The sequence below is a fragment of the Protopterus annectens genome, chromosome 13.part0, assembly GCF_019279795.1.
Source record: "Protopterus annectens isolate FY-2018-M chromosome 13.part0, PAN1.0, whole genome shotgun sequence".
Classification (NCBI taxonomy): domain Eukaryota; kingdom Metazoa; phylum Chordata; order Ceratodontiformes; family Protopteridae; genus Protopterus; species Protopterus annectens.
In genome coordinates this window covers 668,269,899-668,287,946 of record NC_056747.1, presented here as the reverse complement: position 1 = coordinate 668,287,946, position 18,048 = coordinate 668,269,899, and the positions used below count along the sequence as shown (strand labels likewise).

At 45.7% G+C, this 18,048-nt stretch overlaps 1 protein-coding gene across 1 annotated transcript in view; it reads left to right on the top strand.

Moving 5' to 3' along the window:
- The window catches only part of PRPF8 (pre-mRNA processing factor 8), a 2,252,227-nt gene that overhangs the window by 1,679,729 nt on the left and 554,450 nt on the right, over window positions 1–18,048 (top strand). The window contains exon 31 of the mRNA XM_044054875.1: window positions 11,065–11,302. Within this exon, the coding sequence (XP_043910810.1) occupies window positions 11,065–11,302 (238 nt within the window). The remainder of the gene's footprint in view (window positions 1–11,064; window positions 11,303–18,048) is intronic.

Below are 18,048 nucleotides of genomic sequence, written 5' to 3'. Positions count from 1 at the left end.
AGGAAATTGCATAACTGTTACTCCTTCCATGGAAAACCAATTCCACAGAACATAAGACCTCATTCTACAAGGGCAACAGCCACTACCACAGCCTTGTGGCAACCAAAGACATTATTGAGGCGGGTACTTGGAGCTGCGTGGGGACATTTGGCAAGCGTTATAATTTGGTTCTATATTCCAGATCGAGCAGGGTTTGCCACTGCTGTACTGCAAGGGAGCCTAAACACACCATAATCTACTTTTTCCTGCTCCCCTAGTTGGCTATGGTATTCTACCCACTTGTTATGACTGCAGATGCATCCATGAAGGACATAGTACAGTTTTGTACCTACCATAAATGTAGATGTCCGAACTGGATAGCATCTGCAGTCACCCTCCCTCCTTCCCTCTGTGGTACTCCTAGGGTGTTTACCCTCCTAATAGCTAGCTGTTGGGGAGTCTTTATGGTGTATTTGTTTGTATATATGTACATACATGCTTATTGTTGTGTTTACCTCTATCTATTTGGAAACATTGGCATCTATCTAAATTTTAGCCTGCAAGAGGGCTACTGGCATCTGGGGCAAGAAACACTGAGGAAAATGGCGTCGGCTGGTGCTTTTATACCAAGACCAACAAAGATGACGCCGGGTGGAGTGCGACATCAGCCGGACCCGGACTTTGGAATCCGGCCGACTGCAGGGCTGCCTGACGACAGGACAACCCACTTGTTATGACTGCAGATGCTATCCAGTTCGGACATCTACATTTATGGTAGGTACAAAACTGTACTTTTTCTTTCATGACTACCGTTCTTTCAAAAACAGAGTTTCTTAGGCCCAGGGTACGAACCACACCCAAGAAACCGACGACCCTCTCTCAGGAGCTTGCTACCTTGCCTCAGTCTCAAATGCTTAAAATGGTGGAAGACCTTATCATGCTCATCAGGGGAAGCCAATCTACCCCCTCCAAAAGGAAAAGAAATTTGTCTCCTGTAGTTTTATCTGAACAAGAGTCGGATGACGCTGATGCATCTGACTATGAAGACATGCAACCCATTTCCTAGATCTTCCACTGCACAGACCCTTGGCATCCCTCCCAGTCCTGGATGTTGTGGCAGATGTTTTCCTCAAAATTAGCTTGACCTCTGACACCCTACCTCCTGCTCCCAGAAAACCGGACGGGTACTAGAGAGTCCCTGACTCTCACAAATATATTTTTAAAAATCCAACAGCTGACCCTGAGATTATTTCTCAAGGGCCAAAAGGGATTAAAGTAACCTCTGCTAAAAATCCCACCCCTCAGACAGGGATTCCCGAGCTTTGGACAGATGGGGTAAAAAAGCATACACCTCAGCTACTGTTGCTATGAGGGCACTAAGTTGTCAGTTCCATATGGTGAATTTTCAGCAACATACCTTGGAACTCCTTAAACAAAAAATGTGTTTTTTTCCTGCTTGTCCAGAATTTAAGGATTTACAGGACTTGATGCAGTCTGCAAGTCAAGCAACTAAACACACGTTGCACTGTGGTTTTGACACTCCTGAAGCTTCTTGCAGGGCAGCAGTCCCTGCATCTGTCATTAGAAGACATGCATGGCTTAAGGAACAACCAGACCATGTCAAATCCAAATTGTTGGATGCCCCCTTGCACAAAGATAACCTATTTGTCGTCACTAAGGCAGAAGGGGTCTTAAAGATGGAAGAAAAAGCAAAATCTATGGAAACAGTTAAGAATTTCTTACAGGTCCAGCCCCCTAGGTTCAACAGGCATTATCCCTCTAGGAACTGGTCCTTTCCTGCTCTGAGTAAACCTGCCCAGCCTAGGCCCCATGGTAACAACCCCCCCCCCCCCCCAGACAGCAGCCCCAGGGAATGCAGAGATCTAAGCAGTGGATTACCTCCACTTCAAAACCAGGGAGTTCTATGCCACCCCCTTATGGTAAGAACTCACAATGACTCACCTCCTCCACCCCCCCCCCTTTGCCCACCTTCATTTACCCATAGGAGGAAAACTCTACTTTCGCTCAAGCACCTGGGCCACCATTACCAAGGACCAATGGGTTTTGAACATTGTGTCCCAGGGATACAAATTTTCCTTCCACACCCTTCCAACCCCAAAAGGGGTTCCCAGATCTACCACCAAGTCAGTGGGCAGAGGCTCAAAAGCAAATCCCTTTCCCTGCTCTCTAGGAGGGCAGTAGAGCACATTCTTGCAGAACAAATAGGCCAAGGCTTCTACTCCAGACTTTTTCTGGTGCCCAGAAAAGAAGGCACCTGGCGCCCCATCCTCTATCTATTCTAAACACCTTCCTGGCGAGCCCAAAATTCAAAATGCTCACCCTCCAACAGCTGCTACCCATACTCTCCAAGGATGCTTGGCTGACCACCCTAGATCTTAGAGGCCTATCTCTACATTCCTATCAGGAAATCATGCAGGAAATATCTCCACTTCAGGGCAGGATCTCAACACTTTCAGTTCTCTGCACTTCCCTTTGGCTTATCTTCTGCTCCCAGAGTTTTCACAAAATGTCGGACTCCGGCCATTGACTTTTGCAGACAAAGAAATATGCAAATTTACCCATACTTAGACGACTGCCTTATTCAAGCAGACAGCCAGGAAAAGCTACTCAAGCACCTGGCCTTTGTAAAGACCCTACTAACCTCCCTGAAGTACACAATCAATGAAAATAAATCCAAACAGGTGCCCACCCAAAAGATTGTCTTCCTGGGTGCAAGTCTGGACACAGCATCCCAGATGGCATACCTTACACCAGAGAGACAAATTTTCCTGACAGCCTACTTCTCTCAACTAGCCACCAGGCCCCAGCTGTCTGCAAGGAAAACCTTGCAAACTCTGGGGTTCATGGCATCTTGCATACTACTCGTTCCATATGCCAGACTGCCTTTGATGTCAACACTCTCAAGACCTGGAAACTCTTCTGCCTATAATTCCTTGCCTCGATTTTCTTTGGTGGACAACAGCATGCTCCCACAACAAGGGACTGCCCTTTTCCCCACCCCCCCGCCACCCAGACCCTCACCACAGATGGGTCTCCTTCAAAACCTCTAAAACCCATAACATTGAGACCAGAACATCTAAAATCCAAAACATCTAAAACCCATAACATTGAATTTCATAACATCTAACAGAAATCACACGAAAATAACATCCCCTCCAGATATAACGACATATAATGACGCCAAACTACCAAACATACTTTTTACTATGATTCTGCAGGGGGGCTTGATACAGTGGGGTTAGGAAATTAACTTTTTCCCCACTGTAGTGCGATTTTGGAGTTGGTATATTTAATTTACGGGGGGTGCAGGGGGGCTTGCCCCCCCCCCTGCATAAACCTAGTAAAAAGAGTGTTTGTTAGTTTGATGTTATATGTGGAGGGGATGTTATTTTCTTGTGATTTGTAGTGTTAGATGTTATGAAGTTGGATGTTATGGGTGTTAGATGTTTTGGGTTTTAGATGTTCTGGTCTCAATGTTATGAAATTAGATGTTATGGGTTTTAGATGTTTCAAAGTAGACCCCCACAGATGCATCAGACTATGCCTGGGGTGCACACCTGGACGGCAGGTGCATACAGGGACAATGGAGCCCACAGCAAATACCTCTGCACATCAGTCAAAAAGAGATAATGGCTGTGCAGCACGCCTTGTTAGCTTTCAGACCCCTTCTCTCTCTCCAGGGGTTGTCCTGATCAAAACAGACAACACCACTGTGATGTGGTACATCAGCAAGCAGGGAGGAACTCAGTCCTACCCTCTATGCAGGCTGGCCATGACCCTTTGGCTCACAGCTTCTTCCATGCAACTACACCTGTTAGCACAATATCTACCACGCTCCCTCAACTCTCTGGAGACCAATTAAGCAGAAGTCTTCTGGACCAGCACGAATGACAACTCAACAGAAGTACTTTCACCCTAATAACTCAGAAATGGGGAACCACGAAGGTCGACTTCTTTGCCTCCCACACCAACCATCAGCTCAGCAAATTCTGCACCAGAAAGCATCACTGCTTGGCTTGGAAAGTGGATACCCTGTCCTTCCCCTGGGTCAGTCTATTGGTCTGTGCCTTTGCTCCTCTACCTCTCATCCCCAGGGTACTGCTCAGAATATGGGAGGAAAAACCAAGGACCATTCTCATAGCTCCAGACTGGTACCCCTTGCTGGACAGCCTGTCCCCGCTGCCTCCTTGGCATCTTCCTCAGATTCCAAACCTCCTGACCCAGAGAGAAGAGGAATTTGTGTACTCCCAGTTGCAGACACACAGTTTGGTAGCTTGGCTTATTCCCTAACCCCGAACCAATCAGTAAACAGGTTATGGATGTTATGCATGAGGCCAGACGTCCTAGCACAAGAAAGCCTTATGCGGATAAATGGAAAAGGTTCTGCACCTGGATCCAGGCTAAGGGAGCATTACAGAACAGCCCTCCATCCCCCTCATCCTGGGTTACTTAGCTGACCCATTACAGAGTGGCCTCTCTTTCTCCTCTATAAAGATTTATGTTGCTATTTCTGCTCATTTTCCCCACTGAGCAGCCCCTTTTCTCACACCCTTTGATCAAACAGTTCTTCAGAGGGGGCTAGCACCTTGAGGTCCCCCAGAAGGGCACCAGCTTGGGACCTTAACTTTGTCTTGGAGAAGTTCACCCTGCCCCCTTTCGAACCAACAACTTCTGCAGAGCTAAAATTTCTCTTCTGGAAGACAGTATTCCTTCTGGCCATCACTTCAGCCAGAAGAGTCTCTGAACTGCACTCACCCATGACTGTGGAACCCTTCATCTTCCATGCAGAGTATCCCTCAGAACTAACCTATCCTTCATGCCCACGGTGGTTTCCAGTGCGGCTCTCAATCAATCAATTCATTTGCCCACCTTCTTTCCTAATCCCCAGAACAAGGGGGGAAGGATTGTTCTCTCTAGATGTGCACAGACAGCTCAGATTCTGTCTGGACAGGACTAAATCCTTCAGAAAATCTGATCAGTTGCTGGTTAACTTTGCTACAGGGGCAGAAGGCAAAGCCATCTCCAAGTAAACCATTTCTAAGTGGATAGCACACTGCATCCATTTCTGCTACAAACAACATGGAAAGCCTCCCCTCAAGGGGGTCAGGACACACTCCACCAGAGCAGCCTCCACCTCTGTAGCTTTCCTCAGAGGAGTCCCCACCAGGGACATCCTGGAGACTGCCACCTGGACATCTGTTCACACTTACCAAGCATTACCATCGGCCTCTCTTCTCCAAATCCAGGGCAGGGTTGCCTCTGCAGTCTAGCAGGGCATTCTGGTCAGCCCCTAGTTTCCTTTACTGCCTCCACCCTTTTCCTCAGCTTTGGGAATCTACCCAAATGTGATGACCAACAGTGAAACAAGAAGAACATAGTACAGTTGTGTACACTTACCATAAATGTAGATTTCGAGTGTATTCACTATTGTAATCCTGGATGTCCTTCAAGGATGCATCTGCAGTCATAACATATGGGTTGTCCTGCCTCAGGCAGCCCTTCGGTCGGCCGGATTCCAAAGTCTGGGTCTGACCTCGGTTGATGTCGCACTTTCCTCGACGTCAGAGCGTCTGGGGTATAAACGCATCAGCCGACGCCATTTTCCTCAGTCTTTCTTGCAGCGGTGCCAAGCAGAAGCTGTTCGCAAGTGCCGGTCGGTCAGATCCAGTGAATTCAGCTACCGAAGACTTCGAAAAAGCTAAGTACCCCGTTGGGGACTCTTTCTTGCCTCAGCCGATGTCAGACAAAGTAAATAATTGTTTAACTTGTGGGAAACAAATACCTCATAAGGATTTCCATTCCTACTGCCTTCCTTGCTTAGGCCCAGACCACGAAGTATCGGCAAAAGGCCCAGGACTGACCCCTCTGACCCACACTCTTCAGATGAGTCCACGGATGGCTCTGAGTTGTCAGACCACCAGGAGGGGGCTTATTCACCCTATGAGGATTCTGATGCGGAAGAATCTATCCCTTCGGCCTCCCCTCCTGAAGAGTTTTCCTTTGGTGAGACTCTACACTCCATGAGAGAGCATTTTCAATGGCAAGGTCAGGAATTCTCTGATTCTAGAAAAAGATTAAGGACCTTTTTACATCTGCCTCAACATAGGCCCTTAGCTATACTTCCTGTTTTGAATGTAATTGATGATGTGTACAATGATGTCAGTACACCACCTGATACTCTCCCTCCGGCCCCTGCCAAGCCTGAAAGATACTACAGGGTCCCGGATTCCCATTACCATCTGTATAAAGCACATTCTGCAGACCCAGAAACTATTTCTCAGGGCCCTAAAGGGGTTGCAGCCGCCACAGCTGAAAGAGAGTCTAGAGCTTTAGAGAGATGGGGAAAGAAGGTATATACTTCTGCAACTCTTTCTGTTAGGGCATTAAATTGTCAATTTCTTATGATACAGTACCAAGAGTATTTGTTAGATGAACTGAATAAGAAACTTTCTTCTCCTGAACCCCTTGACCGTAAATCCCTGCAGGAAACTTTCTTCTCCTGAACCCGTTGACCGTAAATCCCTGCAGGATTTGGTACACAACTCACAGCAGGTTAGTAATCATTTCTTAAAATGTGGCTATGATGCATTGGAGGCTTCATTTAGAACAGCTATGACTGGGGCAGTCATTCGTAGGCATGCCTGGCTGAAGGAACAATCTCTGCCAGACCATGTTAAAGCTAAACTCCTGGATGCTCCAATGGAGAAACAAAATCTATTTGGCTCCTCTGCTCAGGAGGTCTTAAAAAAGTTTGAAGAAAAGGCAAAATCTGTGCAAACAGTTAAGGATTTCCTGCAAGTACAACCACCTAGATTCAGCAGAAACTGGCCTACTAAGAATTGGTCCTTTCCAGACTCGGACAGAGCCCAGAGAGGCAGGAACAGATGCCCTAGAGGCAGAGGCCAATCGAGGGGCTCCTACAGAGGCCGTCAGTGGCAGCCTGCCAACCAGAGAAGTAGTGCAACAGCAACAACAACTACTACACCAGGACAGGCTCAATGACTTTACTCTGATTCCGCCTACCAGGGATCAACTGGAAGCACCCTTGGGCGGAAAGCTGGCTTTATTCTCAAAAAACTGGCATTATATTACAAGGGACATATGGACACTGCAAATAATAGACAAAGGATACAGGTTCCACTTCCACACTTTGCCAAAAAGACACGGAATGCCAAACCTACCACCAAATCAGAGGCCAGAGGCTTTAAGGCAAATCAACAACTTGCTTCGAATGAAAGCTATAGAAAAGGTACCACTTTCAGAACAAGGCCAAGGGTTTTACTCAAGACTATTCCTTGTACCAAGAAAATAAAATCAATTGAGGCCTATTCTCGACCTGTCCGCACTAAATACTTATCTCATTGTACCAAAATTCAAGATGCTGACCCTACAGCAACTTCTTCCCATGTTGGGCAAGGAGTCTTGGCTGGTGACTCTAGATCTCAAGGAGGCATACCTGCACGTCCCTATTTGACCAAGTTGCAGAAGACACCTCAGATTTCTCGCAGGATCAGAGCATTATCAATTCTCAGCATTGCCCTTTGGCTTATCTACTGCTCCCAGAGTATTCACGAAATGCCTGGCATCAGTAATTGCACACTGCAGACTTCAGGGGATTCAGATCTACCCATACCTGGATGACTGCCTTATACAAGCGGACAACAAGAAAAATTTGATAAAGGACTTGGCTTATGCCATCCACCTGCTACAGGCCTTGGGATACACAGTCAACATCCAAAAGTCAAGACTTGTGCCATCCCAAAGAATAACCTTTTTGGGTGCAGATCTGGACACAACCACCCAAATGGCCTTTCTCACAGAAGAAAAACAAAAACAACTTCCAGATTACTTCATGATGCTAACAAGACAAACTCAGCTTACTGCAAGGAAAATCCTGCAGGCCCTGGGTTACATGGCATCCTGCATAATTCTGATACCACAGGCCAGGTTGCATATGAGAAAATTACAATGGTACCTAAGGAGTGTATGGTCTCAACACAGTCACAGTCTAGAAGCTTTGATACCAATCATTCCTTGCCTTCAAAAGGAATTTCTGTGGTGGGCTCAGGCCTGCCAGTCCAACAGAGGGTTGCCTTTCAACAAACCAAAAACAAAACAAACCATCACCACGGACGCTTCGGACCAAGGATGGGGAGCACACATGGAGGGCAAAGGTATCCAAGGCCTATGGTCTTAAGGTCAGCTACGCATGCACATAAACCAAAAGGAAATGCTGGCAGTGATGCATGCAATCGAGGCTTTCAAACCTTTCCTCCATCAGGGCCACCTGCTAATAAGGACAGACAACACCACGGTCATGTGGTACATAAACAAGCAGGGAGACACACACTCCTACCCTCTCTGCCGGCTGGCTATGAATCTTTGGGAACTATGCCTGAACCTCAATATCCAACTACAGTCCCAGTTCGTGCCAGGAAAAGAGAATACACTGGCAGACAGCTTAAGCAGAACTACCATGGATGCACACGAATGGATGTTGCACCCAGACATCTTCCAACTCGTAGCAAAGAAATGGAGAATGCCGGAGATGGATCTGTTCGCCTTCCCTCTCAACCATTAACTGAAGACATTCTGCTCAAGGACATACCACCCACAAGCTTGGAGGGTGGACTCTGTCTCTTTCAGCTGGAAAGCTCTAAAAGTATATGCCTTCCCACCTCTCCCATTAATGTACAAGGTTCTACTGAAGATCAGGGAGGAGCAGCCAAGAGTGATTCTGATAGCTCCAGACTGGCCAAGGCAACACTGGTATCCATTATTGAGAAGCCTGTCTCAGGAAAAACCATGGCCTCTCCCCCTATGGCCTCTTCTTCTGACACAGAACAATTTCAAGATCATGCATCCCAACTTGAAAACATTGCAGCTAACTGCCTGGAAAATTCCTTAAATCCCAAACAAGATGCCTTATCACAGAGAGTGAAGGACATCATCTTGGAAGCTCGCCGGCCTTCCACAAGGAAGACATACTCAGCTAAATGGAAAAGATTTCTCATTTGGAACACATCAAAAGGCTCAGATGTGACAGTGGCAAACATGATACATATTCTGGAATACTTAGCAGAATTGTTCCACAATGGCCTGTCCTATTCTTCCATTAAGATTCATGCCTCAGCAATTTCAGCAGAATACAATGTGGATCCACCTATCTTCTCACACCCTCTCCTCAGGCAATTTCAGAGAGGGATCAAAAATATTAAACCTCCAAGAAAACCCCCTCTACCCGCCTGGGATCTCAACTTTGTGTTGGAGAAACTAACTCTTCCTCCATTTGAACCAGCAGCATCAGCGGATCTACAGTTTCTGTCTTGGAAAACTGCATTCCTTCTGGCAATAACTTCAGCAAGAAGAGTATCTGAGTTACAAGCATTAATGGCAGTACAGCCATTTCTTATCTTCCATCAGGACAGAGTTTCACTAAGAACCAATCCTACTTTTATGCCAAAGGTGGTATCTAGGGTATCCTTGAACCAAGCTATTCACTTGCCTACGTTCTTCCCAAATCCACAGAATAGAGGGGAAAAACTTCTGCACACCCTGGATATACACAGACAACTACGCTACTACTTGGACAGAACTAAAACTAGCAGAGAAACTGACCAACTATTTGTAGCATATGCTACAGGGGTGCAAAGAAAAGCAATTTCCAAACAGACAATTTCAAAATGGATAGGAAATTGCATTCGATTTTGTTACTCCTTTCATGGAAAGACAGTTCCTGAAAACATCAGGCCTCATTCCACAAGGGCCACGGCCACCACTACAGCCTTCCTACGAGGGGTGGCTACCAAGGACATTTTAGAAGCTGCTACTTGGAGCTCCGTGCATACATTTGCCAAACATTACAATCTACCTTTATACTCCAGATCCAGAGCAGGTTTTGCTACTGCAGTCCTGCAGGGGATGTTAACTACACCATCCTTTTCTTAGTACCTCCTCCCCCAGATTGGCTATGGTATTCTACCCATATGTTATGACTGCAGATGCATCCTTGAAGGACATAGTACAGTTTTGTACCTACCATAAATGTAGATGTCCGATAGGTATGCATCTGCAGTCAGGTTTACCCTCCCTCCTACCCCTCAGTGGTATTCCTAGGGTACTTACCCCTCTTTTAGCTAGCTGGGGGAATCTATTATGGTGTATTTGTTTGTATATACATGTATATAATTATATAAGTTTGCAAATGTTTGGAACCTTTTTTGCATTTATCCAAATTTAGCCTTCCTAGAGGGCACCTGGCATCTGGGGCAAGAAAAACTGAGGAAAATGGCGTCAGCTGATGCTTTTATACCCCAGATGCTCTGACGTCGGGGAAAGTGCGACATCAACCAAGGCCAGACCCAGACTTTGGAATCCGGCCGACCAAAGGGCTGCCTGAGGCAGGACAACCCATATGTTATGACTGCAGATGCATACCTATCGGACATCTACATTTATGGTAGGTACAAAACTGTACTTTTCCCTCCTTCCATCCCCCTTCTCTTTCTCCTTTTATTACAATTCTTCCCTGTTCTCCGTTCCTTACAAGGGATATATTGGTATTTATTTTCCACTGGTGGGGTTCTTCCACCAGAACTTGGCCTCCTTCTTTGGGGGTTCCTGACAGGTTAGGGCAAGGAAAAACTGATGTAATGGTGTCGCTGCCTTACTTTATATTCCTGATAACCTGACGTCAGTCCTCAAGCGACAGCAACCAATGCAGAAATACTAAGTCTCTGGTATTCAGGCCGACAGAAGGCTACTCTGGCAGGGATAACCCAAATGTGATGACTGCAACAGTGAATACACTCAAACATCTACATTTATGGTAAGTGTATACAACTACTTTCTATAACACCCTTGAAATGTGAGGCCTTTTCAGCAAAACAGAAAAGGCATGCATTACTGTATTGCACACAAATCTGTATTTTTGCACCACGTGTAAGTAGTAGAAAAGACCCAAGTCTGAGCCTTCTGAGTTTGTTCTCATTAAGTTGGTTGTATGTGTGCTTTTGCTTTTTTTGATCTTTTATAAATAACTGCACAATTATCTGTTCTCCATAGTGCCTACGGTAATTGGTTCCCTGGAAGTAAACCACTGATCCAGCAAGCCATGGCAAAAATCATGAAGGCCAATCCAGCTTTGTATGTCTTGAGGGAGCGTATCCGCAAAGGCCTTCAGCTGTACTCTTCTGAACCTACTGAGCCTTATCTGTCCTCCCAGAACTATGGAGAACTCTTTTCCAACCAGATTATATGGTTTGTGGATGACACCAATGTGTACAGAGTCACCATTCACAAAGTGAGTGCAAAAATGCCTTTGTGACTTTAGTTTTCTGTATTAGATATTGACTTTGTTGCTCTGAAGAATACCTGTAACATGCATCTTTTGTATTAAGTAGATGGTTATGTGGCTTTTGTGTCAGAGCTGTAATGACTGGAATCCAGATGTGCAGTGTAGGTTTTGGGTCTGTATATCTTCACTAGTCTGTCCTGGTGTTTAGCTTTGGATACTAAGGTGTCAATCATGCTTCACTGTTGCAGTAGTAACACTTGAGATTTCCTACTCAGAAGGCCCTTGTTTGGTCTGAATATCAAAGATTTTTTTCCATTTGCCCTAGGCCTAGCGGATGCCCTCCTCTCTTTATAGCAAGACATCATTGAATAAAGGGTCATCGTCCTGCACCATTTCTTCATTTCTTTCTTACACTAGCACCCAAGATATTCTTCGTCCTGTACAATGCTTAGTCCAAAGCTAGAGTTTGAGCATCTAAAGTTGTGTCCTGTGGGGAGCTTCATATATATATTTTTTGCTTGTACTGCATTTTATTCGATGTCTGCCTCAGCCAAGAATCTTCCCGTCTCCCTTTCTCCCTCAAAACCTTACCTCAGCCCACAGTTCAAAACAAGAGAGCAGGTTCTCCCTCTTCATAAGTCAGTGGCAAACCATCACCCAGGACATGTGGGTCCTAGACTTCACCAGAAACAGTTACAGAATCTAATTTGCTTCTTTGCCAAGGTTCTCCGAAATTCCTCCCATCCCAAAAGGACAAATCAGAGGCACAGGCTCAAATTTCAGACTGCCTAGCACAAGGCTCTGTAGAACCAGTCCCCAGGTTCTACTCCAGGCTGTTTCTGGTCCCAAGAAAAGAAGGAAACTGGAAACCCATCTTAGACCTGTCAAAGTTAAAGCAGGTATGAGCCTTCTAGAAACTGATTACATGTGTAGATCTGCAATAATCTGATTGCATAGGTATCTGCTGATTTCACCAGATCCAAACACAGTGAAAGTTTTTAAAATATGAATTGAACAATTCTAAGATGACTTGCCTGCTTAGTTTAGCAGATGCATGGTGGTGTCAGGTGGGAATGAAAATCAAACCAGAAGTAGACAAAAATGAGGCAGCAACTAAATGTGTCAAAATGCAAAGGAAATAATATAAGGAGAAGGATCTGATGAGTGCAAGATATGTGGAAAAAGCATAAATATAGTTGCAGGTACAAAACAGCATATTGATCAGAATCTGATGCAGGAATAGTTAAGAGGAGGTGAATTTAAACAAAAAGATGAAAGGTTAATGTTGGTGGCCCAGGATAGTGGACTGCATGCATGTTGGTTTGCAAAGTCCAGTGCACATGTGGGAGAAACAGACAAATGCAGGTTCTGTAAAACAGAACATCTCATTGCTGGGTGTGACACTAATGGCAAAGGACCTGTATGCTAAAAGGCATGGTAAGACGGTAAGAATGTTGCATTAGGAATTCTGTAAACATTACAATATTGAAGTATCTGAGTAGTATTAGAAACATGAGACACAAAGCATTATAGAGAGTAAATATTACATGGGATCACCCATTACCAAAAGTTAAAATATATACGAGAAGACCAGATGTCCTTCAAGGATGCATCTGCAGTCATAACAAATGGGTTGTCCTGCCTCAGGCAGCCCTTCGGTCGGCCGGATTCCAAAGTCTGGGTCTGGCCTCGGCTGATGTCGCACTTTCCCCGACGTCAGAGCTTCTGGGGTATAAAGGCATCAGCCAACGCCATTTTCCTCAGTCTTTCTTGCCGCGTGGTGCCCGAAGCAGAAGCTGTTCGCAAGTGCCGGTCGGTCAGATCCAGAGATTTCAGCTACCGAAGACTTCGAAAAAAGCTAAGTACCCCGTTGGGGACTCTTTCTTGCCTCAGCCGATGTCAGAAAAAGTAAATAATTGTTTAACTTGTGGGAAACAAATACCTCATAAGGATTTCCATTCTTACTGTCTTCCTTGCTTAGGCCCAGACCACGACATATCAGCTTGTTTAGCCTGTGCCTCCTTCAACCGACGGACTCTTAGACGTCGGTCGGAGTTTGCAGAAGAATTTTTTGGAGCTGATTTTGCATATAAAATGCCATCGGAGACTCCGACTACGCATATGGCCAAAAAACGCAAGGAAAAGGACCGACACTCGCGGCCCGCGGTTTCGGCTGAAACCATGGCTAGGCCTACCGCGAGTGTCTCGGTTTCGGCTGAAACAGAGTCCTCGGTTCTTACTACGACCGAAACCATACCTCCGACAACCGAGGCCAGAGAGGCCCCGGCTGAGTCGGCTACAGATATCCCTACCGAAGCTAGTGCTCAAGAATTGTCTGACACCATTCCTTTGGACATTTCTACTCCTGCACGTGGGGCAGCTAGGCCCCCAGCTTCTATGTCTATTAAGGCCTTCTCCAGGGCTAAAGCTGCCAAACTTTCAAAAGCTTTGCCTGCCAAAACTACTTCTCAGAGGCCTTCCTCAAGTTCTCAGAGTCTCAGTCTTGCTGAGGACCTTATATCCTTAATTAGGGGTTCCCAACCTCCCCCAGACAGGGCCTCCCAACCTCCACCAGACAAAAGGCCCAGGACTGATCCCTCTGAACCTCTATCCTCTGATTACTCCACCGATGGATCTGATCATTCAGACCAACAGGAAGGGGCCTACTCGCCTTATGAGGATTCAGATGCAGAAGATTCTATTCCTTCGGCCTCCCCTCCTGAAGAATTTTCCTTTGGGGAAAGTTTACACTCCATGAGGGAGCACTTTCAATGGCAGGGTCAGGATTTTTCTGATTCTAGAAAAAGATTAAGGACTTTTCTGCATTTGCCCCAGCATAGGCCCTTGGCCATACCACCCGTGCTAACTGTAATTGATTATGTGTATAATGATGTCAGTTCTGCCCCTGATTCTCTTCCCCCCGCCCCTGCCAAACCTGACAGATATTACAGGGTCCCGGATTCTCACTTCCACCTCTATAAAGCCCATGCTGCAGACCCAGAAACTATTTCTCAGGGCCCAAAAGGAGTTGCAGCTGCTACTGCCAAAAATCCCCTACCCTCTGAAAGAGAGTCTAGAGCATTAGAGAGATGGGGTAAAAAGGTTTATACATCTGCTACTCTTTCTGCCAGGGCATTCAACTGTCAATTTCATGATACAGTACCAAGAATTTTTGTTAGATCAGCTGAATAAGAAGCTTTCTTCTCCTGAACCTTTAGACCGTAAATCCCTTCAGGATTTGGTACACAATTCTCAGCAGGTCAGTAATCATTTCTTAAAATGTGGCTATGATGCACTGGAGGCTTCATTTAGATCAGCTATGACTGGAGCAGTAATTCGTAGGCATGCCTGGCTAAAAGCAATCCTTGCCAGACCATGTCAAGGCTAAACTCCTTGATGCTCCTATGGAGAAACAAAGTTTATTTGGCTCCCCTGCACAGGAGATTCTAAAGAAAGTGGAAGAAAAAGCAAAATCTGTGCAAACAGTAAAGGAATTTCTGCAGGTCCAACCTCCGAGGTTCAGCAGAAACTGGCCTACAAAGAATTGGTCCTTTCCAGACACCTCCAGAGCACAGAGGGGCAGGAATAGACGCCCTAGAGGCAGAGGTCAATCAAAGGGTGCCTACAGAGGCCGTCAGTGGCAGCCTGCCAACCAGAGGAGTAGTACCACAGCTGCAACTACAACCACTACCACAGGACAGACACAATGACTGGACTCTGATTCCGCCTACCAGGGATCAACTGGTAGCTCCCTTGGGCGGAAAGCTGGCTTTATTCTCAAAAAACTGGCATTGCATTACAAAGGACCCATGGACATTGCAGACAATAGACAAAGGATACAGGTTTCACTTCCACACTTTACCAAAAATAAGTGGAATGCCAAACCTTCCACCAAACCAGAAGGCAGAGGCTTTAAGACAAATCAACAATTTACTTCAGATGAAAGCGATAGAAAGGGTACCATCTATGGAACAAGGCCAAGGATTTTCCTCCAGACTATTCCTTGTACCAAGAAAAGAAAACCAATGGAGGCCTATTCTCGACTTGTCCGCACTGAACACATATCTCATTGTGCCAAAATTCAAAATGCTGACCCTACAGCAACTTCTTCCCATGTTGGGCAAGGAGTCTTGGCTGGTTACTCTAGATCTCAAGGAGGCATACCTGCACGTCCCTGTCCGACCAGATTGCAGAAGACACCTCAGATTTCTTGCAGGATCAGAGCATTATCAATTCTCAGCATTGCCCTTTAGCTTATCTACTGCACCCAGAGTATTCACGAAATGCCTGGCATCAGTAATTGCACATTGCAGACTTCAGGGAATTCAAATTTACCCATACCTGGACGACTGCCTAATACAAGCAGACAACAAGACAAAATTGTTAAAGGACTTGGCCTATGTCATACACCTGCTACAGGCCTTGGGATACACAGTCAACATCCAAAAGTCAAGACTAGTGCCATCCCAAAGGATAACCTTTTTGGGTGCGGATCTGGACACAATCATTCAGATGGCTTTTCTCACAGAAGAAAAACAAAAACAACTTCCAGATTATTTCATGACTTTGACAAGACAAACTCAGCTTACTGCAAGGAAAGTCCTGCAGGCCCTGGGTTTCATGGCATCCTGCATAATCTTGATCCCACATGCCAGGCTGCATATGAGGAAACTACAATGGTACCTAAGGAATGTATGGTCTCAACACAGGCACAGTTTAGAAACCATGATACCAATCATTCCATGCCTTCAAAAGGAATTCCTGTGGTGGGCTCAGGCCTGCCAGTCCAACAGAGGGTTGCCTTTCAATACACCAAAACCAAGGCAGACCATCACCACGGACGCCTCGGACCTAGGATGGGGAGCACACATGGAGGACAAATGTATCCAAGGCCTATGGCCTCAAGGACAGCTAAGCATGCACATAAACCAAAAGGAGATGCTGGCAGTGAAGCATGCAATCGAGGCTTTCAAGCCATTCCTCCAGCAAGGAACATCTGTTGATATGGACAAGACAACACCACGGTCATGTGGTACATAAACAGGGAGGCACACATTCCTACCCTCTATGCCGGGTGGCAATGAATCTGTGGAACCTATGCCTGAATCTCAATATCCAGCTACAGGCCAAATTCGTACCAGGAAAAGAGAATTCACTAGCAGACAGCTTAAGCAGAACTACCACGGATGCTCACGAATGGAGGCTGCATCCAGACATCTTCAAACTCATAACAAACAAATGGGGAATGCCAGAGAGAGATCTGTTCGCCTCCCCACTCAACAACCAAATGAAGAAATTCTGCTCAAGGACATACCACCCACAAGCCTGGAGGGTGGACTCTCTCTCATTCAGCTGGAATGCCCTAACAGTATATGCCTTTCCACCTCTCCCATTGATGTACAAGGTTCTACTGAAGATCAGGGAGGAACAGCCAAAGGTGATACTAATAGCTCCGGACTGGCCAAGACAACACTGGTATTGGCCTCTACCCTGGCCCTCTTCTTCTAACGCAGAACAAATCTCAGAGTGGGAGTTTATTGGTCCTCCATAAGGAAAATACTAAATTAAATAAGCTAAATTCCTCATTTTAAGCACAATTTAAAGGGCATGATGTTTCAGGGGCAACCAGTACACCTATCCTAGAATACAGAGTGAACTGTTCCACAATGGACTTTATTCTTCCATTAAGATTCATGCTTTCTTCAATTTCAATTCAATACAATACAATTCCCTATTTCCTCTCACCTTCTCTAAAACTCTACTGAGGAACAACTTCGCAAAATGTCAAAAATGGCTCAAGCTACCCCCTCACCCCTCACCAATTTTGTGCTGGAAAATTTGACACTACCCATTTGAACCACAGCATCAGCCACACAGCATAGTTTTATCCTTGGAAAACTGCTTTCCTTCTGGCAATCTTCTGCAATCAAAGAGTATCCAGTTACAGGTATTAATGGCAGTGCAGCCTTTTCTTATTTTCCACCAGGATAGGTGTCACTGAACCAATCCTACTTTAGACAATTCGCTTACTATCTGGAAAGAAAAACCAAAACTGACCAACTTTTTGTAGCATATGCAGCGGGGGTAAGGAAAAGGCAATTTCCAAACAGACAATTTAAAATGGGATGGAAATTGCATCAGCTTTGCTACTCCTTTCATGGAAATATATATTTTGCTACTGTTTGGAGCTTTACAGCATTTATCCAAATTTAGCCTTCCTAGAGGGCACCTGGCATCTGGGGCAAGAAACACTGAGGAAAATAGTGTCGGCTGATGCCTTTATACCCCAGAAGCTCTGACGTTGGGGAAAGTGCGACATCAGCCGAGGCCAGACCCAGACTTTGGAATCCGGCCGACCGAAGGGCTGCCTGAGGCAGGGCAACCCATTTGTTATGACTGCAGATGCATACCTATCGGACATCTACATTTATGGTAGGTACAAAACGGTACTATATAGTAGTCCATGAAAAAGAAGACAAAAGTAGCATTGATCTTTAAAAATGTTGCACACAGTGATTAGTGTCTTGTGTACAGAAAGCGACAGTCATAAAATACCAGGATTTGCAGGCAGAAATGAGGACAGTGTGGAAGGATACCCGGACAGATGTCCTTCCATATCACTGTTGCAGCATTCTTAGCAGAAAGGTTCTCCTGCCAAGAATAGCCCAACGTCTGGCCAGTATACCAAAACCCTTAGTACTTACAGGTCGTGTACATCACATGTATACTCCCTGCACAAGACATAAGGCATA